Genomic DNA, 25,118 nt, shown 5'->3' on the forward strand with positions numbered 1-25,118 from the left:
ACAGCCTTTTGTTTTCCCCACTTTACAGGGTTAATCCTGTCAGGAAGCCAGGAAGGAGGCTGTTGTGTCTTTCTGTGTTGTTTCTAGTCTAATCCTATTTATCTTTTAAGTGTTTCCCAAAACTGCCTCTGGATTAAGCCTTGTTACATTGTAACAGCAGTTAATGGTTCTTGGCAGTACCCCCCAACTAGCCAGAGCAGCTTCTCTGAAGGTTCCCCGCCCCCCTTGGCTGATACTTTTATTAGGGGCTTTTTAAAGCTTTTTACACTGCTTTAGTGGTTCCTGGCACTGTCCTTTTGGGGTGTACTTCCAAGAGGCAGGGTGCAAGCTTGGCACACTGGCTGGTTTTTTTACTGCCTTTCTGGGGGCATGTGATCTTTCCTTAAATCTGGATGATTTCCTTAGGATATCTTGTGAGGTGAGTGAGACCAGCTGGTATCTTTAAGTGGTGCAAATGGAGCTAAAGATTGCTTCTCCTGGCTGGGAAAGGGTGCTTCGTCAGTTCCCTGAGCACAGGAGTCTCTTGTCTATGGGAATTCTTCAGTCAACCTTTGGGTTGTCCCAAAGGGACTTTTTTTTTTCAAGAGGCAACTGGACTTTCCTGTCTACCTTTGGGATACGAGTCTCATTGCTTCAGAGTGGCCAAGGCACATGATTGCTCACTGATAGCAAGATTTTAAAAAATAGGAGGTAGAGGTGTGGATCAGAGGTGGTATTCAGCAGGTTCTGACCCGTTCTGGAGAACCGGTAATGGAAATTTTGAGTAGTTTGGAGAACCAATAAATACCACCTCTGATTGGCCCCGCCCCCATCTATTCTCTGCCTCCCGAGTCCCAGCTGATCGGGAGGAAATGGAGATTTTGCAGTAACTTTCCCCTGGAGTTTGGTGAGAATGCAGATTTTACAGTATCCTTCCCCTGCCATGCTCACAGAACCGGTATTGAAAAAAAATTGAATCCTACCACTGGTGTGGATCCTTCAATTCATTTTAGTTTTCTCTCACGATCATAAGGCTTAGTAACATGGAATCAGGCTTGAAGTTTATTTAGATATCTGTTCTGACCCCCCTCCGTACGGTGAGTCACACTGACACAAGATTACTGCTAGACAATTTATTCAAAGTAAATTAGCACACCGACAAGACTTTGGCAGCAACCCAGACTTCCACAGATAAGAAATACACACAAGAGCTTCTCCAGCTTTAGTATATTAGTTGTGTCCTGCAAACAGCCCCCTCCCAAAGTCTCTTCTTATATACTCTCTTGGGAGGAGCCTAATCACAACCACCTGGCCCCAATTATCTTCTGTATCTCCGTAGTTGCTGTCGGCGCTTATCTACCCGTCTTTGCCTGGCGTCCGGGACCAACTCCCTTAGCTCCTCCCCACTGCTCCAGGGCCTGACGTCAGGGACAAACTGGCTTTCACCGCTGCTCCATGCCTTAGGCGCTTCCTGGTGGCCAACCAGCCTCTCTGGTCCCTGCTCGGAGTCTGAACCCTGTCCAGGGTCCTCCATATCTTCCAGAGCCGACTCATAGGGCCCCCTCGCTGTCGGAGTCTGTTTGCAGCTCCAACGGCTCCTGCTGGGCCACAACAGATATCTGTGGCATGCACTAATATTATTATGATCCTGACAATCTTGGGAGGGCAGAGACTTGAACCTGGGTCCCCTATATACTGCGTAGATAGACAAAATTTGGCATTGTGTAGCTCAACCGTGCCCACCCACTTTCTGGAGAGCTTAAATGACCTCTCTGCTAAAGTGCTTCACTTGATGAGCAAGAGTTGGCTGCTGATAGTTATCGTTGCATTTTAATTATTTCAATTCCTCAAGGTGCCCTGGCACCCTGCTTGATTTGTAGCTGCAGGTATTGCTGATCGAAAGAAAGGTATTCAAGACAGAATGGTTTGGGTTTCAGTGTGTATTCCTAATCTAATGATTTCTAATCCAATGATTGGAATTTAGGGCAGCTTTTTGCAAGCAAAGAAGCTTTTTGTATTTTTGTACAGGTAATCCTTGACTTGCAACAGTTCATTTAGTGACCATTCAAAGTTACAGTGGCATTGAAAAAAAGGGATATGACCATTTACGACCGTTCCCCACAGTCACGAAAGGCCAGGTGAGGCAAAATGTCCCTCGACGCTGAGTTGGCCACAGCCATCCAGTCACATGCCCACCCCAGCCACGCCTACCCAGCTGATCATTAGGGCAGAGAAACCGGTTGTTAAATTATTTGAATCCCACCACTGAATGAGTTCGGGTCTCCTCATCTGATCTCTCGCTTGTGTTCTTGTACGCTTCGCTTCCTTCCCCGCCCGTCCCACACGTGCGAATGAATTCATTGCCAAAGTTTGCCTGACGTCATTTCACCTCGCTGTTCGGCTGAAACAAACTCACATTGTACAGTCCCTGGAAAGTGACTTCTCGCGTTTTCTCCCGCCCTTCGGCACCAGGTGGAAGAATCATAGGGGAGATCAAAATAGAGACTTTCCAGCAGGCCGTTTCAGAGACAGAAGATGACTTTGATGCCCTGCAAGAAGAGGAATCCTGGGGCACCACTTCCTTGAATCCGGAGTCTTCCCCGCTTGATCCCGAGAAACCACGGGGCGCAAAGCAGCAGGAAGAGGGGCAGAAGAAGAAATGCCCCCGGCGTCGGAGAAAAACTGTTAAGAAAAAAAACAAATATTACCCACCAGAGAAAAAGCACGCCTGTCCTGAATGTGGACACAAAACTTACTATTACTCGGATCTGCTAAGACATATGAAACGCCACGAAGCAAAAGAGCTGTTCAAGTGTCTTGAATGTGGGAAAACATACCGAGGCCGGGCGTATTTTGAGAATCACCAGAAGATTCACCTTCCACCGGATGATCCCAACAAACGCGTGAGAAGAGCCGGGACGAGAAAATCTGGCTGCCAAATGAAAGGGGAATACACCTGCTTTAAATGCGGTGTCGTTAAAAGTAGCCCGTCAGGACTTGCTGAACACGTGAAAGTCCACAGCGATGAGAGAGCTTACCAATGTCCCGAGTGTGGCAAGTTGTTCAAGTGGCAATCCAACTTGTCTCGGCACCGAAGACTCCACACCTTCAAGAGGTTTTCCTCACGACAGTTAATGCGCAGAGGTGAGTCTGTGACGAATGGACTGGTGCATTTTGCAGGTGGCCCTCAGCACGATTGAGCCCGAAATTTCTTGTTAAGTGAAACATAATGTCAGGGTTCCAAATAGCATCCAAAATTAAATCAGAGGCAAAGCATTCCTCAAAAGTTCCAACTTATTAAGAGAGACATGTTGGCACATCTGGGAAAACCCAAATCTGAAAGCTTCCTGGTTTCCCCCCACCCAGTTGAAAGTTCAAAATCTTGCCCCCACACCCTCAAGTCCATTACATGGTCCAATCTTCCACTGCCATGCTGGCAGGTCCACCCATCTAATTCCGGTCAGGTGCAGAGGTGCAAAGACAAAGGATGACCTTGGCTTTCTAGAAAGAATTTTGTTATGGCTACATATCTTCTAACTCTGTACAATCCCCCATCCCATTTTCCCACAATAGAAGATGCAGAGTAGAATAATAGAAAGTGTGGCAGGCCAAAGATCCAAAAGAAAAGATGGCTGCAGGCCTGAACCTAAGAGCCGTGGGGGCGTAATGGTTAGAGTGCAGTACTGCAGGCTACTTCTGCTGACTGCCGGCTGCCAGCAATTTGGCAGTTTGATCATGACTGGCTCCAGGTTGACTTAGCCTTCTGTCCTTCCGAGGTTGGTAAAATGAGGGCTCCCTATTTTTGTGGGGGAGCAACATGCTGACTCCGTAAACCTCTTTACTTCACAGTAAAAGTAAAACCGTGTGAAGCGGTATATAAGTCTTAAGTTTCGTTGCTTTTTTAAAAAGCAAGTTTGTGCCCCGTTTTGCAGCCTTTCTTGCCACAGTGGTTAAATGACTCACTGTAGTTGGATAAGTTAAGTCACCAAGGTTGTTAAATGAATCTGGCTTCCCCCTTGGCTTTGCAAATGTTGATCACACAGCAACCGTCATATGCTAGGACACAGCAACCGTCATATGTATGAAGCAGTTGCCAAGCATCTGAATGTTGATCACACGATCGTGGGGATGCTACAAAGGTCGTGACTGTGAAAAACGGTCGTAAGTCACTTTTTTTCAGTGCCGTTGTAACTTTTGAACGGTCAGTAAATGAAGTGTTGCAAGTTAAGGACTACCTGTATTTAAATGTTCTTATGAAAGACATGCCCTCGGAAATATGGAAATACGCGGAGCGTAAAGCAAAAGTCGATAGAATATTAGAACTGAGCAATTAATGTCGAACTGGCAGAAAACATAACCTTTTCTTTCTAATAGAGCTAACGAATGAAACGAACTAAAAAAAAAAAGCATTCTTCAGACCACTGCTTAGCTCCTTTATGCCGGTTTCCCAACCTCGGCAACTTTTAAGACTCGTGGACTTCCGACTCCCCAAATTCACAAGAGGCGGTTTTCTCCAGCGGTGGTTTTCCCTTGTGACGTGCTGGCTGGGGAATTCTGGGATTTGAGGTCCACATCAGAGGTGGCATTTAGCCAGTTCTGGAGAACCGGTCGCAGAAAGTTTGAGTAGTTTGGAGAATTGGCAAATACCACCTCTGGCTGGCTCCGCCCCCATCTATTCTCTGCCCCCCGAGTCCCAGCTGATTGGCTGGGTCTTCTTCTGTTGCCCTGCACAGGAGAAGGGAGCTGGAAAGCAGGTTAATGGGGTGGGGAGGGAATGGAGATTTTACAGTATCCTTCTGCTGCCAAGCCTGCAAGCCACGCCCACCAAGCCACATCCACAGAACCAGTAGTAAAAAAAATTGAATCCCACCACTGGTCCACATGTCTTAAAGTTACCAAGGTTGGGAAACCTTGCTTTTATGTTGTTTATTTTTTTGGAGGACTAATAATTTCACCATGGTATAGCCAGGCTACCTCTGGTGAATGGTCTTGATATTTTGCATTTCAGCTTTGGGCATGCTTGTTTGGAGACTCCTCCCTCCCTCCCCACTCAAAACCCATTGCTGAAACTCCTTCCTTCCTTCCTTCCTTCCTTCCGCCATCAAATCTTTCGCTTCTGGCAGCATACTAGAGTAGAATTAGTGGCTAATACTAAATAATGCATACTTTACAGCATTGATGATGCTACCTAGTTTGGTAATGAAACATCTGTAAGAAAACAACCAAGCTCAGAGATCATCAAGGACCCCTCATATCAATTTTGAGCTGCAAGTATTGTCTTCCATTGTTGCTAAATCATGTCTGGGTAAAAATGGTGAACAGTCATTCTCTGAAATTTCTCTGGAAGAGTTTGGTCTTTAAAAGCTTCAGGAATGAGGGAGTCTCCGTTCTGGAGAAAAGCTGTTCCATTAATGCAGAGGCCAGGTTGCCAAGCTGCTAGCATTTTTGAATTGCACCTGAAAAATTACTGGTACTAATTCAGGATCTTCAAGGTAGGTGCCATATAGTTATAATAGCTAGTATCAAGTGAAAAACTGGCATTTTCCACCATTGCAGTGGTCTTTGAAGGCGGTGTTCTGGATTAGGCTTCCTTATCTCCCTGGGAATGCTGCCAGAGACCTAATTGCCAAGTGAAGAGCAAGGCCAAACTTAGCACAGAGTCAAACAGAACTTTTCAAAGCTTGAACTGATCAGAAGAACAAATTGCTTCCTGCAAAAGCTCACGTCCAATTTGTTCCTCTTTTATGTCTTATGGGAAGAGCCAATCATCTCCAAGCCTTACTCCCAAGTCGAACCTGTTTTTTTAATTGTTCTTACCTCCTGGCAGCTCTGCGCATGCGCACACTGGGAACAGGCTCCCGCTGTTCTTCTGCCTCGCTGATGTCAGGCTCCGGAGGCAGCAAATAACTACCAGATGGCCTTAACCCCATCTCTGCCTCTGACGCAGAGCCCTCATCAGAGCCTTCCTCAGACTCCAGGACTGGCCCATGTTCCCCCCCAACCTCCTCACTGTCTGAATCTGGCGAGCCACAACAGGCCGTTCCACACAGAGTACATTGGAGTAGTTTTAACCACTTGGAAAGATGAGAGTCTTGCAGGTAGTGGTTTCACCTGTGATACTATAGAGTCCACTAAGGGTTACGGGAACTAACAAAATATCAATTTAAACTTGATTAAGTAAAACAATTTTATATTCCTTCCTTTTAACAATCTTGAACTTTTAATTTTCCTTCCTTTTATTTTTAATAATCTTGACAGTTACCTCTCCTCAAATAATGTCCTAGAGCCATGATGTAGAACCCATGGCATGCATGCCACAGGTGGCACACGGAGCCATTTCTGAGGGCATGTGAGGCGTTGCCCTGTCAGCTCCAGCTGACCAGCTGATTTTCGGCCTTGATTTTTGGCTGTTTTTTGCCTTCCGGAGGCTTTAGGGAAGCCTCCTAAAGCCTCCGGAGGGTGAAAAATGGCCCAATGGACAACCCGGAAGTCCGTTCCTGAACTTCCTCAATTCTTTGGCGCTCAGCCTTTCTTATGGTCTAACCTTCACAGCTATACATTGCAACTGGGAAAACCGTAGCCTTGATTATACACACTTTTGTTGGCAGGGTGATGTCTCTGCTTTTTAGTATGCTGTCTAGATTTGCCATAGCTTTCCTCCCCAGGAGCAAACGTCTTTTAATTTTTTGGCTGCAGTCCCCATCTGCGGTGATCTTGGAGCCCAGGAAAATAAAATCTATCACTATCACAGGGGAGGGGAGAATCCTATTCTTTTAACTATCCCTAAGCGGGGAAACTATTTAGAGCTAGCTTCACCTTCCTAATTGCCAATAGGATGAACTCAATAAAGGACTTTCTGAACCTAACCCAAGTGTCAAGAGTCCTGACTTCTCTGAATTCATTGATTGGAAAAATGACATTAATCTTGTCAGGTCACACTTCCTCCTCTTCCATAACCTCTTTTTTTTTTTAATGAGATAATGATTATGCTCTTGTTTATTCATAAAGGTTTGAGATGCCTTCTGTAGTTTGAAAAGCACATGATTCCTAACACCGACATCTTTTTAAAAATACAGTCTTGTCTATAGAAGCATACTGTTAAAAATGAATTTCTCAGAAAACCTGGGCCCATTGTTCACAAATATCCTTCAATATGTCCAGCGTTAAACGTATTGTTTCCATTCTGTATTAGTAAGTCAAATTTTAATTGTACTATTCAGTTCCTTCTGATTCCATCTACTGTCTGATTTTTAAGATGCCATTTTGTTTTGTTTTGTCATTTGTTTTTAAAGTATTCAAAACAACAGCCATTCCCCATAGGAAAGATTCATATTTAATTGGTTTCAGAATCTTCTTTCAAATCCATGTGGATTCTTAGTCGGTTTGTAACTTTTCCGAAGTTCTAATCACCCTAGGGCTATTTATTCCCCCCTCCCCCAAAGTATTAAGTCCTTATATTTGTATTTAAAACTTATTTCGCTAAGGATTGAAGGACTCTCATCCAGTATAGTAAATCTTGCCATTTTAAAGGTTCCTAATATCCGAAAGGGACGTGGTGGCTCAGTGGCTATGATGCTGAGCTTGTCGATCAGAAGGTCGGCGGTTCGAATCCCTAGCATTGTAACGGAGTGAGCTCCCATTACTTGTCCCAGCTTCTGCCAACCCTACCCTGTTTCCCTGAAAATAAAACCTCTCCGGATAATAAGACCAATCGGGCTTTTGAGCGCATGCACTAAAATAAGTCCTCCTCCAAAAATATTGCCACACAGCAGCAGCCATGAGGTGACCACGCTCGCCACCTCCTTAAAAATAATAAGAGCTCCCCGTAAATAAGGCCAAGCGCTTATTTCAGAGGTCAAAAGCAAATTTTCATGAAAACATGGTAGTAGTTCGAAAGCATGTAAAAAATGCAAGTAGAAAAATAGGGACCACCTGTGGTGGAAAGGTAGCAGCGTTCCGTGCTCCTTCTGGGTTTAGTCATGCCGGCCACATGACCACGGAGACGTCTTTGGACAGCGCTGGCTCTTCGGCTTTGAAACAGAGTTGAGCACCGCCCCCTAGAGTCGGGAACGACTAGCACATATGTGCGAGGGGAGCCTTTACCGTTACTATCCGAAAAGCAGCGAAGAAGGAATTTCTGAAAATGATTAGAAGGGGACACATTTAAACCCCGTCTCCTCTTAAAGGCACCGACCGCAGTTTGGACAAAGATGGGAACCTCTCATCTCCCACTGCTTTAATCCCACTGGTGACCTCTGGTCTTACCATCTCCTCATATGCAGTACAGCTGCCTGGAGGACTTGTGGGCGATCTCAAGCTCTCTTCTTGTCCGGAGAGGAATTACAAATAGCTGGTCCTTCTCCCTGGTTCTTTATTCTGCCCCCCCCCCCCCTTCTCCTCTCTGCTCTCCATTTCTTCCCCGGAAGTCGTTTCTCTGCCTCCTCCACCTCTGCCTCCTCCCCCCTCCCATCTCCCAATTGCTAACGCAGGTGGTTGTACACCGATCTATTTGTTCCCATAGGTGCCAATGAATCTAATCAGGGCCAAAGCAATTCTACGCAGGAGCAAAATTCCCCGCTGGAATTGCTGGGAGAGCTTTCCACCGTGTCGCTGATTGCTGTCAGCGATGCTAACCCCGTTTCCAAGCCGCGCCCGAGGAAGTCCCGAGAAGTGGAGCTCTCTCAAATGTATGGGCTGAAAACCATAAAGGTGATGCTGAAGAAACTTCGGAGCCCTCAGAAAGGGGAATCCAAGGGCCCCGATGATTGCGATCGTAGAGCTACTGAGCTTTCCAAAACCATTAGATGCAATACAGGGCAGAGGTCCTACGATTGCTCTGATTGTGGGGCAGCCTTCAGCAGGCCATCTCATCTCTATCCGCATGAGAAAGGCACTGCGTGTCGTAAAACGAGGCCCATTCCCGATTCCAATTTTGCAGAGGAGGAGATGACCTGTCGAGGTAGGTGTGATGACCTGGCTAATTAATGAATCGTTCTCTTTTTTTTACCCCTATCTCTCTTTTATTATACTGAATCTGACATAATCTACCCTGAGCAATTTTCTTGCCATTCCACATCAGTATTTTGGGAGACTTCTTCAGGATCTTTGGCTAACATTCCTTGTCTTTTCCTCTTTATTATTCAATGCTTACCCGTAAAATGTTGATTATGTGTTGAGACAACTCACTGGTCTTTATATAACAGTGTTGTTCATCTTGTGCTTTCTTCCTCTCAGAAATAAATTATCAATGACCTCTGGCAGTGTTGAGTTTCAGGGTTTAGTGACGATGATCAAGACCAGGGGTCTGCAACCTGCGTCTCCCTCCTTTCATCCCGCTGCTGCAGAGAGAAGTGGCCGACACCGACACTTCTATGCATGGCCTGGCCACTGCTCTTGCAGTGCCTTGCGCAGCACAGGTGAAATTTAGCACGCTTCTCAGTGGGGTCCCCTCCTTCTCCTGGAGCCCATTACTACGTGGAGCTACAATGCGACCCTTCCCCACTCGCCTCTGGCAACAGCAGCAGCGTTGACCGTGGGGCCGGCAAGTATCTCAGGGCAGAGAGCAGGTTGAGCATCCGGCACCAACAAAGGCTGGAAGCCACCTGCTGTTTCCTGCTGCAGTTTCTCGGGCAGTGAGAGAGAAAGAGAGAGAGAGAGACGTGGCAAATAATTTAACAACCTGTTCTCTCTAATTTAACAACCTGTTCTCTCTAATAATTACCAAGCTGTTCTCTCTAATAATTTAACAACCTGGTCTCTCTAATAATTACCAAGCTGTTCTCTCTAATAATTTAACAACCTGTTCTCTCTAATAATTTAACAACCTGTTCTCTAATTTAACAACCTGCTCTCTCTAATAATTTAACAGCCTGTTCTCTCTAATGACCGGGTAGGTAGGCATGGCTGGAGGTGTGTGTGTCATGTGACTGGGTGGGAGGGAGTGATGTCGAGTTGGCCACGCACACCCAAGTCACACCGGTTGTTAAATTATATTGGCTCCCGGTGTTTCCTTATCTATGGGAAACTGGTCCAAATGGCTCTTTTGAGTGTTTAAGGTTGCAGACCCCTGGGCTAGACCTTTGTTATGAAACTAACAGTTTTAGCAATAAATATTGGCAGGTAGAGAAATGTATAAATGCCTTTTATGTTTGATGGATATTGTCCTACTGAATTGGTTTGTAAAAATCTTTTCTTCCTGAAAAGCAGGTGAAGAAAGCCTGAGTCCTTCTTTTGATCAAAAGGTCATTTTTATCTTCCCTGGCTTTCTAATGGCTGGATGGACCTTATTCTGAAATGCATGCATGCATGTGTGTGTTGTTAACCAATTAGAACAGTTCCCAAGTTACGATTCCGATTAAAGTATTTTTGGCTCTTTCTTGCCACTTTATGGCAAGAAATTAATTAGTTAATAATTAGTCAATACCACTTTATAAGGCCTTGGTAAGGCCACACTTGGAATACTGCATTCAGTTTTGGTCACCACGATGTAGAAAAGATGTGGAGACTCTAGAAAGAGTGCAGAGAAGAGCAACAAAGATGATTAGGGGACTGGAGGCTAAAACATATGAAGAACGGTTGCAGGAACTGGGTATGTCTAGTTTAATAGAAAGAAGGACTAGGGGAGACATGATAGGAGTCTTCCAATATCTCAGGGGTTGCCACAAAGAAGAGGGAGTCAAGCTATTATCCAAGGGACCTGAGGGTAGAACAAGAAGCAATGGGTGGAAACTAATCAAGGAGAGAAGCAACTTAGAACTGAGGAGAAATTTACTGCCAGAACAATTAATTGGTGGAACAACTTGCCTCCAGAAGTTGTGAATGCCCCAACACTGGAAGTCTTTAAGAAGATGTTGTCTGAAACGGTATAGGGTTTCCTGGCCGGGGGTTGGACTAGAAGACCTCCAAGGCCCCTTCCAACTCTGCTATTGTATTGCCTTAGGAGACCATTGGTAAAAAACAGTTGCTTCCAGGTTGATTCATTCCCAGGTTTGTTATGGCATTCCCTTCGTTGCGCTAACATTCACTGTGATTTGAACCAGCGAGCCGATCAGCCGTTACTAACCAGGCTTGAGAGGATTCACAGCGTTGCGTGTCTTAAATTGTTGATTGTCCTTATTAGGAGAGGAAGCGTCGAGAAGTACGTGTCCTCTGCAGCAAGACATCAAATTGGAAGAGGAAGATGGAGCATATCCACCTAGCGATGATCAGCTTTCTCCGGCGACCTCTCAGGAGGAAGAACAAACTGCGAACGAGGCCTCCGAACAGCGGAACACGAAAATGCACGGCTGCACAAAATGCGGCTACCAAGCGGAAAAATTATCAGACATTCTGAAGCACTTCAGGGTCCATAACAAGGAAAAACCTTACAGATACTTGGACTGCGGGAATTCCTTTGGATGGTCCTCAAACCTCACGAAACAGCAACAAACCCCTGTAGCCAGTCAGCAAACGCCGGTGCCCAACGTTGTTGTTGCCGAATGCGACGTGACGCTTAGTGGTAGGTAGAAATTGGAGGTCCTTATTAATTAGATATAATATATATGTGTGTTGTATTTGTGCTGATAAATGAATAAAGGGAGAATAGTATAGATCTATTTCAAGCTATTTAGCTCTCATCAGCTTGAAATAGATCTATACTAGTCTCCCTTTATTTATCAGCACAAATACAACACAAATGTAACAAAGGCAACAGTAAAAATATTGGCTTTTTGTCTGGATGGTCTCTTGTGATGAGCCGATAGACAGAGAAAGGAAGCAGTAGGCCTCCTCCCATATTTGGGCATACCAGGGGTTGTGACACTAAATACATACATACATACATACATACATACATACATACATACAGCAATACCCCCTTTAGATTTCTATACCGCTTCACAGTGCTTTGACAACCCGCTCTAAGCGGTTTAGAGAGTCAGCATCTTGCTCCCAACAGTTATCAGTTAAAGGGTCCTTTTGTTGTGACCTGTCGGCCACCGGCCCCTCCATCAGCCGAATCAGGAGGAGGAGGAGGAGTCGTGGGAATCAGGGTCAGCATCAAAGCAACCTGAGAGCTCCAAGGGGGAAGTGGGAATAGAGCTGGCAGAGAGAAAGAGGCGGAGCTATGGCCGTCCATCAGCCCTCAGGTCTGGAGGTGGTTGATGAAGAAGAAGGACAGCTGGCTCCAGTGTGTGACGCGCAGCTGTGCAGAAGGCAGAGGAGAGGAGAGCAGTGGAAAGACGTGGGCCGATCCTGGGGAAGGAAGAGCCACCGCTGCTAGTGAGGCCCCACCCTAGCTCTGAGGATAGAAGGCAGGGAGACAACTATTCATTCATCTTCCAGTCAGATGAACTTGTTAGCCTGCAAGAGGAACTTTTTCCAGGGCTGCTGGCACTCCTAATAACGGAATCCTTTGAGTTCATTTCAGAGGGTTTGTTGTGTTTGGGGAGCTGGGTCAGAACACCTTTGTCCAGGTGCGTTAAAGGGAAGCCATAGGGAAAGGGTGGGCAACTAGTAGCCCTTTTACAACTGGCTCGGGAATTCTAGGAGTTGAAGTCCACAGCTCGTAAAGGTGCTGTAATTGCTCCGTTCTTAGAAATTTCAGAAGAAAACCTAGTAACTTTAATTTAGAACTCAGCCTGCACAGTGAAGTAAGGGGGAAGGGTTTTGAGTTTGAGGGCAGCGGAGTAAAATGCAAACTCTGTGTAAGGTTTCCTAAAAATGCCCTAATTGATTCATGAGTATCGAGTCAAGTTTCAATACAAAACTAGTCATTTATTAGGAGCATCGTAGGCAAGATCTTTTCGCAGCCAGGTCTAAGCTTTGTTTGAGTTATAGCTGAACTTTAATCCTCTTCCTTCCCTCCCCTCAGTCTGTATCATAAATCACATTCCCCAATGAGGTGCACCCCTCCCAAGTCTGCTGCAGTAATCTGAGGTCCAACTTCAGCCGACAGTATTCGTGGAATGCACTCCACCCCCTCACTATGACAACGTTGGGAGTTGACACTCTGCATCTGACTGCAGAGTAAGAAAATACATTTCTTTACTTGTTAAGGTTATTTTCGCTGCAGTGGCGAACTTGAAAATCGCTGGCTACTGCTTAACGAATGATCAAATCTGAATTGGGGACATGGCTCCATTTTGCCTTTTTTTCCCAACTATTTGGTTTGGTTTGGTTTATTGGATTTATAGGATTTATATGCCGCCCTTCTCCCAAGGACTCAGGGCGGCATACAACATTAAAAAAACACCTATTACAAAAGTAAAAAAAAAAAATTAAATAGAATATCCCAAACAAACCCAGTTAGGATTAACAATAACATTTCCCATGATCTGAATCTTTTCTGTTTCTCCCACAGATGATGAGGAGTTGATTAACTACTTAGGGAAGAAGCCTCCGCGGCAAGAAGCGGGCTTGCAGAACGGTCCAAAGAGATCATCCAAACGCTCTCCGGGTTCTACAGCTTCCAGGTTGAAGGCCTCGCTCCCGTTACGTTCCAAGGAATGGAACGGAAAAGGCAAACCCGCCAGTCACGTTAACGAGGGGAAAAAAAACCGGTATGACGGTATGGAGAAGAAACACGAGTGTCTGGATTGCGGGCATCGAACCTATTACCTGTCCGATCTCGTGCGGCACAAAAGGGTTCACCCCAAAGGGAAGCCTTACAAGTGCCCAGATTGCGAGAAAATCTTCGTCCAGCCTTCCTTCCTCAAAGTACACCTGAAAACACACAAGACGCGAGGGAAACACATGAAAAGGCTAAAAGCCTCCCAAGGAGAGAGGAAATACACCTGCTCCAAATGCGGACACAAAACCTATAAATTATCCACTCACCTCTTGCATGTGAGAGCCCACGTGGGGGAAAGCGAGAAGTCTTACTTATGTGACGAGTGTGGGAAATGTTTCAAGAGGAGCTCGAACCTTTCCAGGCACAAGCAAATCCACTTGTTCAACAAAGGCATTAAAGCCAACGACGGCATTAAGATCAGAAGACCCTCCTACACCATGGATAAAGAGATAAACAGAGGTTAGCGCCTGGTTTTGAACCCTTTGGCATACCGCACCCATAATGCAATCCATGACACACACCCTCCTCAGCGCACGTGACATGCACTCTCTCCCCCCCCCCCATTTTTGCATGCTTTTTTTTTTGCCCTCCCTAGGCTACAGAGGCTTTCTAGGAGCCTGGAGTGGGTGAAAAAAGCCTCCCCCCCCCCCCCCTGGAGGCCCTCTGGAGGCTTCAGGGACCTTCAAGAGGCTTCCCTGAAGGCTCCGGAGGATTAAAAATGACCATACAAGCAAATTGGAAGTCACTTCTGGTTTGCTCGTAGGGTCGTTTTTAGTTCCCGGAGCCTTCTACCGGAAGTCACTTCCGGTTTGCTTGTAGGGTCACTTTTTGCCCTCCAGAGGCTTCAGGGAATCTCCTGAAGCCTCCGGAGGGCCTCTGGCTAGGGGGTGGGTGGGTTTGGGGGAGGCTGTTTTCACCCTCTCCAGGCTCCTATAAAGCCTCTGGAGCCAGGGGAGCGCGAAAAATGGCTTTAAAAAAGGCTGAACTTAGCTTTTTTATTTTATTTTTCCATTTTATTGACATTTATAGGCCGCCCTTTTCCCTAAGGGGACTCAGGGCGGCTTACATTTCATAGGAGGGGAGTGTAAGACAGGACACAAAAGAAATGTGAATAAAGGAAAATAACCAATAAAACACAACATTCATTCGACATTCGGGCGGGGCGAGATTAGGATCTTATCCCCAGGCCTGACGGGATAGCCAGATCTTGAGGGCTGTGCGGAAGGTCTGGACGGTGGTGAGGGTGCGAATCTCCACGGGGAGATCGTTCCAAAGTGTCGGATGCATGTGCGCTGGCCAGCTGATAGGCCAACGCCTCGTGTACCACCTGTGGCACGCATGCCAATGGTTCCTGTGGCACGCGTGCCATAGGTTCGCCATCCCAGCCTTAGCATGTTTTTATGTGTGCACTTAATATAAGCCCTAATAAGCTGTGAGGCCAGGGGTGGTAGAGCTACCACACGCACCCTGCAGCAGCTTACCTCAGGGCTCCCGCAGCCAGGCCATCCACGCCCCCAACACCTGCCCCTTGGCGGCAACACCAGCAGGGGTATAAAGCACTGCTAAGCAGTATCTAAGCCTTAAGTGCTATTGCTATTAATAAAAAGTTCAATTGAGCCAGTGTTTCTCAGACATGCCGACTGGGGAATTCTGGGAGTTGGCGTTCCTACCTCTTAAAGCTGCAGAGACACCCCTTTTTTCCCCTGGTAGTCTCACATTTCGGCTGTTCCTTTGTCTCAACAGGTTATGAGGCACCAAAGAAAAGCACTCAAGTCCATCTAAAGAAAATAGGAGGTCCATCGGCAGCCTCAACCGCATCGAACATGGCGGCGCTGCGTAAACATTGGCGCAATTACAAGCGGCAGCAGCGGGAAAAGGCGGCAGCCAAGAAACGGAAGGCAGACGAGAAGCTGAAAATGGAAGAGAGCGCGAAGGAGAACATCGGAGTGAAGGAGGAAACGAAGGAGGAAACAAAGGAGGAAACAAAGGAGGAAACAAACGAGGAGACAAAGGAGGAGACAAAGGAGGAAACGAAGAAGGAAACGGAGGAGAAACGTACTCCAGAATTATCCCTCCGGGCCCGGCTGGAAAGATTTGCCTATTCCAAAAACAGAGGAAAAGAGAACAGCCAGGAAGAACGGGCACCAGATCCAAAAGTCTCAGCAGAGGAGCAACATCAGGAATGTACTGTGTGTGGGAAGAACTTCACCTACGATGGTCAGCTTACCGATCACCAGAACCTGCACACCGAAGCGAAACCTCACAGATGCAACGAATGTCGGAAATGATTTCTGAAGAGTGAGTTTTGGCCAGATCACTCTCACAGGGGGGGCTCCAGATCATTCCCACCAGGTGGGACGGGGCTGGGGGTGTCTATGACAACTTGCCATGGCCAACTTGCTACAGCCAACTCACCTCAGACAGGACAACTCACCGCGGGACAGGACTTACCCTAATATAAGAGCCAAGGTGGCGCAGTGGTTAAATGCAGCACTGCAGGCTACTGCTAGATCAGCAGGTCAGCGGTTCAAATCTCACCGGCTCAGGGTTGACTCAGCCTTCCATCCTTCCGAGGTGGGTAAAATGAGGACCCAGATTGTTGGGGGCAATATGCTGACTCTCTGTAAACCGCTTAGAGAGGCCTGAAAGGCCTATGAAGCGGTATATAAGTCTACTGCTATTGCTATATAAGAAATAGCGGAATAGAATCAGTGGTGGGATTTGCTTACCTTCCCTACCAATTCGCAAATGTGAGCACGCTCACATATACTCATCTGTAGATGCACACGGCCTTCTGTGCATGCACAGCGCTGGCGCATTATGTCGGGGCACTTGGGCGGAGCCTCCCTCAGCCGCCGCCGCTCTTCAGTTCAGGAGAGAACCGGCTGCATCCCACCTCATTAAATCATTAAAGAAAGGATGCAAAAGTTATAAAGTCATGTAAAATGCAAAATATGAAGTAAATAGGACAGCAGTGGGGAGGGAAAGGGGGAAGGAGAAGTGAGGAAAGATAAAGGGGCGGGGGGAAGCATTGACTTCTGACTCTCCCTGTTACAGTAAAATAAGGCCTTAACATCAAAACATAAGTTTTTGCTTTTTCATAATTTAATGAACATTTCTATGAAGATCTATCAGTCTAATCAGTAAAACCTAAAGTCAGAGTTTCATTCTTTTCCACTTCAAGCACAAAGTCCAGAAGTGGTTTCCACATGGAAAGAAATGTACTTTATGTTCTTTTCTTTCATCCAAGTGGTTAGTTTTGCCATTTCGGCCAACTCCCTCAACTTCTGCAATTGGTAGGAATCGAGGAGTCCTTCCATTTTTGCGCATACAATAAGTCTTGTGGCTGTCAACATGTACAATAACAAGGTTCTGAATTTCCCCCCTTTTTCCATGAGACCCAAAAGGAAAAGTTAAGTTTCCTTTTTTTATCTCCATTTTCAAAAAAAAAGTTTGCATTAAAAGATGAATCATACTCTGATTTTTTAAAAAATCGTTCCTCACTTCTCCGCTCCCTCCGAAATTGTTTTCCTATTTGCTTTGCGTGTTATATTTTATGTGACTTTATAACTCAGTAAAAATGTTAATGGTTAAAAAAAAAAACCAGAAGGGGTTTCAAGTTTATTAGGATTTGTATGCCGCCCACTCCCATAGGGACTCTGGGCGGCTCACAACAGACAAGAAACATTTAAAATTTAAAAATGGAAATAAAAAATAAAAATACAGTATTAAAATTCACATCACCCATTCCATCTAAGCGGGGCTGGATATCACTCAACAGCCCCAGGCCTGCTGGAACAGCCAGGTCTTGACAGCTTTACGGAAGGCCGGGAGAGTGGTAAGGGTCCAGATCTCTGCAGGTAGGTCGTTCCACAGGGCCGGCGCAGCAACAGAGAAGGCCCTCCCCCCGGGAGTCGCCAGCCGGCATTGTACGGTTGATGGCACCCGGAGGAGGCCCAACCTGTGCGATCTTGTTGGTCGTTGGGAAGTAAGCGGCAGGAGGCGGTCTCTCAGGTAGCCAGGTCCTAAACCATGAAGGGCTTTAAAAGTAACGACTAGCAAAAGTCGTTAGTAATGACTAGCAAAAGAAGGGACAAAATCAAATGTGAACGGCAAAACTATTTATTTTAAATAATTTCGTAGAATTGTTACATTGTCCCGCAGTGAGTTGGCCGTGGTGAGTCGTCCCATTCCACATCGGTAAATCCGTGATGCTGTGGGTGGAAAAGATTTATTTCAAAACGATGGTCCTGAGGGGGCTTCCTACAAAATGCAGGGCTTCCAGCCTGTGTTTGAACATACTGTGTGTGATAAAAAGGTGACTCTGTGAGTGGAGAAGTCAGTACTGTTTCCAAAAGTGTTTTCTCACCATGGTTGTTAAGCGAATCGCTGCGGCCATAAAGTTAGTAGCACAGTGGTGAGGCTGATCTGGCTCTCCCCGTTGGGGTTGATGGTTGGAAGGTCGCAAAAAAAGGGGATCACATGATCCCAAGATACGGCAGCCGTCATAAATATGAGTCAGTTTCCCAGCTTTTGAATTTGGATCATGTGCTTGTGGGGATGCTGCAACGGTCCTAAAGACACTTTTTTTTCGGTGCTGTTATAACTTCGAACAATCCCTAAATGAACTGTTGTAAGTCGAGGACTACCGATAATGTGGGAATAGGAGAAAGTAAAGAAAGGGAAGAGAGGGGTACAAGCTAAGAGAAAGGGGAAAAACAATGGCTTCCGACTTTTTTTGGTGCAGTAAAACACTAAATACAACTTCACCCTCAACTTTTAGTTTACATGTTTAGTAAGTAACTGGAAAAATTATTTTTTTCAATTAAACACTTTTACCGTCTCTGCCTCCTTTATCTCTGCCTCCTTCCTGAGCCGTGGTAGCGCAGCGGTTAAAGTACAGTATTGCAGGCTAGTTCTGCCAACTGCCGGCAGTTCGATTCTCACCAGCTCAAGTTTGGCTCAGCCTCCCATCCTTTCAAGGTCCGTAAAATGAGGGCACAGATTGATAGAAAGATGCTGACTCTGTAAAGCACTTAGAGAGGGCTGCAAAGCACTATGAAGCGGTATATAAGTAAGTGCTCTTGCTAATGTGACTTGCTGATTGAGAAACGGATAGCCTTCGACTTACAGTAGTTCATTTAGTGACCGTTCTAAGTTAAAACGGCACTGAAAAATGTGATTTTTCCAGTCACAACCTCTGCAGCATCCCCATAATCATGTGATCGAAATTCAAATGCTTGGCAGTTGGTTCATGTTAGGGGTATCTCTGTTGGGAGATAGAAAGTAGCGCAGAGGAATGTACAGCTAGAGAGAAGGAACGTTGCTAGTAGAAGAAAACACACACGAATAGAGTCTCAGACACTGCCAGTAAAAACAAGTAGCTTTACTACTACTAATAGCTTCACAAGCAGTGATAGTAGATATTCCAATCACAATTCAAAGAACAAACAATTGCTTACAGTCGCAGTTCACGTTCCAGTCATCAAGCGAGCAAGTAGTCATCAAGCATAGGACAAGCAGAGAGAGAGAGCTTTCCTGACTCCCTCTTATTGCAAAGTTAATTACAGCTGATAAGTACCCATTTAAAGCAACATCGACCATTTGTTATTGTATACGAATCTATATTGCCTACCCAACACGGAGTATACTCCCAACAGTTCATATTTATGACCATGGCTGTTCCAAGGTCACGCGACCTGACCTCGCAAGCAAAGTCAATGGAGAAGAGGCACATTCACTTACTAACGTGTCGACTGCAGCGATTCACTTAACAACGGTGGCAAGAAAGGGGGTAAAATGGGGCCAAACTCACTTAACAAATGTCTCGACAACAGAAATTTTGGTCTCAATTGTGGTCAAGGGACGAGGACTACCTGTATGGTTCTATTGCTGTCAGTCTTTCCAAATTGTCCTTCCACTTTTACCCATACAGGGTTCTTGCTACAGTCAACATATACGATCGTTCCACCCACCCACCCACCCACCCCACCCCCGGCCTTTTTAAAAAATCTAATAAAAACTTCCTGGTTTCAATTTTATGTTTGCTTGAAGAGTCTTCCGAATTAAGGCAAAAAATGTGGCCCGAATATTTCACGTAGGGCAATGCTCTCGGAAGTAAGCTAAGTTAGGGAGTTCAAGGGGATTGGCAACCTTAAACACTCAAAAAGCCACAAAGGGTCCTAACCAGAAGCCCCCTGTTCAATTCTGGAGCCAACCGGAAGTCCGGTTCCCCCACCATAGAGTCTCCTAGCGGATCATCCTTTTTCCTCGACCTGCCTTAAGCAAAAGCCTTATCAATTGTGGGGCTGACCCGTGTCAGGAAGCCACAGCAGAGGGATGAAGGAGCCACATGCAGCTCCAGAGCTGCAGATTGCTGACCCCTTGGCTAGGACATCGGTACACCTAACGTAGGAAAGCACCTAATCTGGGCACTCAAAGGTGTGTAGGAATCCTTCGACTTGAACCACAATTCAGCCCAGAATTTATGTTGCCAAGGAGAAGTTGTAAGTTTTGCCCTATTGCGATTTTTCTTCAGGCCTTTTTTTTTTTTAAAGTGAATCATTGCAGTTGTTGAATTAGTAATGCGACTCTGGCTTCCCCTCTGACTTGGCTTTGTCAGATCGCAAAAGGTGATCACGTGACCCTGGGACACGGCAACCATCCTAAATATGAACCAGTTGTCAGGCATGGTAAATCACGTGACCACGGGGATCCTGCAAATGTAGCTATGAAAAATGGTCCTAAGTCCCTTTTTTCAGTGCCATTGTAACTTTGAACAGTCACTAAATGAACTGTTGTAAATCGAGGACTACCTGTATCTGATTTTGCTGCTTTATTCCCTCTATCTCTCTTTCCCTCTCCTTTATTTCTATTTCTCCCCTCTATTTCTGTCTATATTTCTCTCTCCCCCTTCTACTTCTCTCTCCTATTTCTCTTCCTTCTCTTTCTATATTTCTCTCTCCCCCTTCTATTTCTCTCTCCCTCCTCTCTCTTTCTCCTCTTTCTCTCTATATTTCTATATTTCTCTCTCCCCCTCCTAATTCTCCTCTCCTTTCTATTTCTCTCTCTCTCTCTCTATTTCTCCCCCCCTCTATTTCTCTCCTGTATATTTCTCCCCCCCCCCGTATTTCTCTCTCTCCTCTCTATTTCTTTCTCCTCTTTCTCTCTATATTTTTCTCTCCTCTCTATTTCTTTTTCCTCTCTTTCTATATTTCTCTCCCCCCTTCTATTTCTCTTTCCCCTCTATTTCTCTCTATATTTCTCTCCTCCCTCTATTTCTCTCTCCTCTATTTCTCTTTCTCCTCTCTCTATATTTCTCCATCCTCTATTTCTCTCTCCTCTCTATTTCTCTTTTTCCTCTCTATATATTTCTGTCCCCCCTATTTCTCTCTCCTATTTCTTTCTCCTTTATTTCTCTCTATATTTCTCCCCCTCTATTTCTCTCTCCTCTATTTCTCTCTCTCTATTTCTTTCCATATTTCTTTCTCCTCTCCCTTTCTCTATATTTGTTTCTGTTTCTCTCTACATTTCTCTCTCTCCAGTTTGATTTAACGCACGTGCTTGCACAGTGAACATCGCTCGTGAAAGAAGACAGACAGCACTTCACAACCACATGGGACCTCTCTCCCGACGGACCCCTCCCTTCGGGCAACCCAGAAGGCCGACTTGTCAATCTTCCTGCGAGCACGGTCTGATCCGCAGAGATGAGCAACCTTCGAACAAGTAGATGCCGCTGCTTGATTTCTGCAGATTAAGCACCCAGCAACAATAACCTGTGGGGGGCGCCAGCTGCTGACTCTACTGTCTTCTTACAAATCCTCTTCCTCCCCCTCCCCCCCCCCAAAAAAAAAACTAGTCTTGGGTGTTGACGTCCTTTTGAGCATTTGGAAACTTCAGAGATGTTCTCTGGAGACATTGTAGGGTGGGAAGTCCGTTCTCAGCTATCAGCCAATAATAGCAGAACAGTATTTGAGATACTGCATCCATTCCCCCCCCCCCCCCCCCCGGTTTTCGTCCCCTTCTGTGTTGCATAACCCTCTCATTCTGCACTCCTTCGTGGGAAGGGAGTTCACATAGTCCCTCAAGAAGTCTGATTTTCTGAGCCTCACAACCGAATTCAAAACTCGCTCTGACTTCCAACCGTTGCTTCGAGAAAAGGCTTAGAAGGAGAGTCGTTTTTCAAGGGTTTGGGCAGAGGCAAAGAGTTATCTGACGAGCAGTGAATTGCAATAGTGGTTTTTTAAAAAAAGGCAAAATAGGTGTGTTTCTTTTAAAGAATTCAATTTGCGTCCCCGTAGACTCTTCATGTTTTGTATCTTAGGTTCCCCCGTTAAAAGTGATTCCACACGGTTCCATGTCAAGTATGGCTGGGAAGGCTATTTAAAATATACATTGTTAAATATTTTAGGTTTGCTTCTCCCCCCCCCCCCCCCGTTTAATCAAAATTAAGGAAAAGAGTGGAGTCCAAAAAAGTAAGGAACTGGAAGTGAAGGAGTTGTGTTGTTATTGTCCACAAAGAATGGCGAAAGGGACACTGTACCTTAACTATTGAGCCAAAACTCAAGCTTTCAGATTGGTTTTCTCCATCCTGACATTTTTGGATCACTTGAAGCCTAGTTAAGATGACGAAGGGCTTGTCCTGAGGTGTGTTACCAAGTGGGCATGCCTCACTCTTTTAAAAAAAACGAACACCTCTTGGTAAATATACTCCAAATAAAATCTTTCCACAGGTTTCACCTAGTATGGAGTCGAGTGGGACATTGGAGGATTATGGATATAGGACTATTGTCAGCTCTACTTCAGCAAAGGCCTTCGGCCCTTTCTCTTTCGATGTACCACAGCCTCGCCTGAGGAGAAAGAGGACTTCCAACTTCCTTCCTTCAGCTTTATTTTAATCTGCAACCGGTTTTGTTTCTGCCAAGGGTGGCGGCCATTTTCGGCAGGGTGCAAAACGCTCTTCACAAATGCCGAAAGCTTTGTGACTTCTCCCAAGTAACTAAAAACCTGAAGAGCAAGCAAAGCAGCCAGGTTGGTGCCTGCTGGCTCAGCTCACAGCCTGGACATCGTCACCAAGTCCTACAAGAAACAGTCCCAAAGAGCTGATTGGGTTTGAGTTGACAACGGAAAAGAGTTGAAGGAATCCAGAGGAGGAATGGCAGAGAACTAGTTTGGGGCAAAATATTAGGGAAAACAGCTTTTTTAAACAAAATACTTTGGGGCAGTGAAATAGACTTTTTTAAAAGTGCAGCTTCTTGCTGGGAAGGTTTTGGCTGCGATCCATCCGTCAACCATCTTAGAGGAGCGAAAAGGCACACGATGAAGTAGGATGGGGATTTAAGAAGGACAGCCACTAAAAGTCCTGCCTGCTCGTCCTGAACTCAAGTTTTCCAACTCCACACACTTTTTCCTCTCTTAGGTCTCCCCGACGTCTTTTTTTTCTCCCCCCCCTCCTCCAATTTTCTTAAAACCCATCTTCACCGTAATACAAGAATCAAGAGCCTTCCTCATTTTTTAAAAAAAACTTTGTTTGGTTTCTAGTGGGTTTAATGTAAATAAGCAGATTGTGAAACACTAAGCCAAGTTGGATCTGGTTAGTACATGGAAGAGAGTCTGTCAGGAAATCTCAGGGTTGTAATTTAGGTTGGGAAAAGGATTAAAATGTCTATTAATATAGAAAGATTTAAGAGGGGGAAAAATCTGGGGGAATATGCATAGTCCAGCAGTCTATATCTCACAACTGACTGATTCCAGGAAACCCATTCAACAAAGCCATGAGGTCTATAAGTCAGTTTCTACTATCCCTGATCCCTGAAGCTGCTGATGTGCAGGGGTATCCTGCCTCTTTACATGGAGGTTCTACTTTTTGCCTGATGGCCAAAGTTAGGCATATTCAGGGACAGCAGGAAGACACGTGACTTAATAGTTTGAATAAAGTTTTGTTTTTTGTGATCCTTGGAAGTTGGTCAAACCCCTCCTAATCCGGGTAATTTTCAGTCGCTTTAATGCAGTCTCCCAACCTTGACAACTTTTAAAAGCTGTGGACTTCAACTCCCAGAATCCCACATTCTATGGAATTCTGGGAGTTGAAGTTCTCCCATCTTAAAAGTTGCCAAGGTTGGGAGACCCTGGTTTATGGGAGCTCTTCCTGGGTGAGATTACTAGCTTATGCATTCCTTTAAAAAACGGTTGGAAAGGTATTAGATTTGAATGGAAACGAGGAAAAAATTACGATGTAGTAGGTAAGTCACAATCCTGTTTGCTTGTATAAATTGTGACAGATTTGGGAAAGTTCGTTGGTGCACTCAATAATAAAATGTTTTTTTACAACTTTGAAACCTCAAGAACCTTGCTTTCCTTTATGAACAATGCACTAGGCTGGTTTAGAAAAGATTCCATACTATAAATGGGCTGCAAACGTTTTAAACCTTGAGTCAACTCAAATGGGTGGAATGCCTCGAGCAATTTCAACTAAGCTTGGTACACAGATGACTTACACTCTGGAAACAAATACTGTGGGGGTAAGACACCCCTAACACCATTCAGGGTGTGTGTTCTGTTAAGATACAGCCTGTTGGGCCTTAAAATGGCTTCTACTGTACTGTAATGGCGGCTTCTGCACAGCACAATGAAGTTGCCACGGTAATGGCTTCAACAGTACTCCACTAGGGGGCTCCCTCTGGTAAGAGGGAAAATCCAACATTAGAAATTACGTTTGGTCCGGACATTTGTGAATGTCTGATACAGAATTGGGATGAACAAATACTCGGGCAACACCAGGTTAACAGTAACAGCTAGTAAATAATAAAATAATAATTTTAACGTCACTAAACTTCCTTTTTCTCAGAAGCAAGGACTCAATAGTTTGCCCCATCTCCACCCTGGGCAGTTTTTACAGTAAAATGGGGGATTCAGACTTTGGTCTGAAATCTATGTAAATGGACGAATTGACTACATTCAAATGTTCAGGATCATCTGAGTCCTGTTAGGGACGTTTGATCCCTTCCTAGGAAGTAAATCTTGCAATGCACCCAGGGATTGTGAAGATTTAAAAAAAAAAAAAGATTCCGAGGATTGAAAAGGATCATTTTAGGCCAACCTTCTATCCAGAGTAAGAATCAGATTAAAGCCTCCGCAGCAGATGGTTGCTTAGCTTCTAGTTAAGTCCATTAAAGGGCTGGGGTGGGCGTGGCCAGCTTAACATCGGTGTCTGTGGCGGCCTGAGTGCTCTGCAAGAGAAAGCAGGTTCCCGAGCTCTATTTTCAGCTGTGGCAAGACTCCTGCAACCCTCTGCCAGCAAAAACGGAGCTCGGGAGGGCTGTGTGTGCCCTCCCCAGCTGCATTTCTGCTGGGAGACGACCACAAGCCAAATCTACTCCACAGGCCGGATGTGGCCTAGGGGTCTTGAGTTTGACACCCCTGGTCTACGGGGATTCTCAGTCATCCAAGTCATGGTTCTCACAAAGGTGCTTTTTTCCGGAGGCTGCCTCTTGGGAAAAAGTTTGCCTCTTAGAAAAAAGCACCTTGGGGATCACCCTTGCTGGATCACCATCAAATTCAAAGGAAAAATCTAGCCTGCTTTAGTTACGCA

At 45.5% G+C, this 25,118-nt stretch overlaps 1 protein-coding gene across 3 annotated transcripts in view; it reads left to right on the plus strand.

The window, feature by feature from the left end:
* LOC116504523 (zinc finger protein with KRAB and SCAN domains 5-like) overlaps positions 1 to 23,078 on the plus strand; it is a 43,782-nt gene extending 20,704 nt beyond the window's left edge. The window contains exons 7-12 of one of the 3 annotated variants that reach the window (XM_032211565.1): positions 2,452 to 3,123; positions 8,501 to 8,938; positions 11,099 to 11,476; positions 13,319 to 13,987; positions 15,272 to 15,826; positions 21,073 to 23,078. In XM_032211565.1, coding sequence (XP_032067456.1) covers positions 2,452 to 3,123; positions 8,501 to 8,938; positions 11,099 to 11,476; positions 13,319 to 13,987; positions 15,272 to 15,816 — 2,702 coding nt within the window. In that variant the 3' untranslated portion in view covers positions 15,817 to 15,826; positions 21,073 to 23,078. The remainder of the gene's footprint in view (positions 1 to 2,451; positions 3,124 to 8,500; positions 8,939 to 11,098; positions 11,477 to 13,318; positions 13,988 to 15,271; positions 15,827 to 21,072) is intronic. The other 2 variants (XM_032211566.1, XM_032211567.1) reach the window with 2 other exon arrangements.
* Positions 23,079 to 25,118: the final 2,040 nt, after the last annotated feature.

The sequence above is a fragment of the Thamnophis elegans genome, chromosome 2, assembly GCF_009769535.1.
Source record: "Thamnophis elegans isolate rThaEle1 chromosome 2, rThaEle1.pri, whole genome shotgun sequence".
NCBI classification, from domain to species: Eukaryota; Metazoa; Chordata; class Lepidosauria; order Squamata; family Colubridae; genus Thamnophis; species Thamnophis elegans.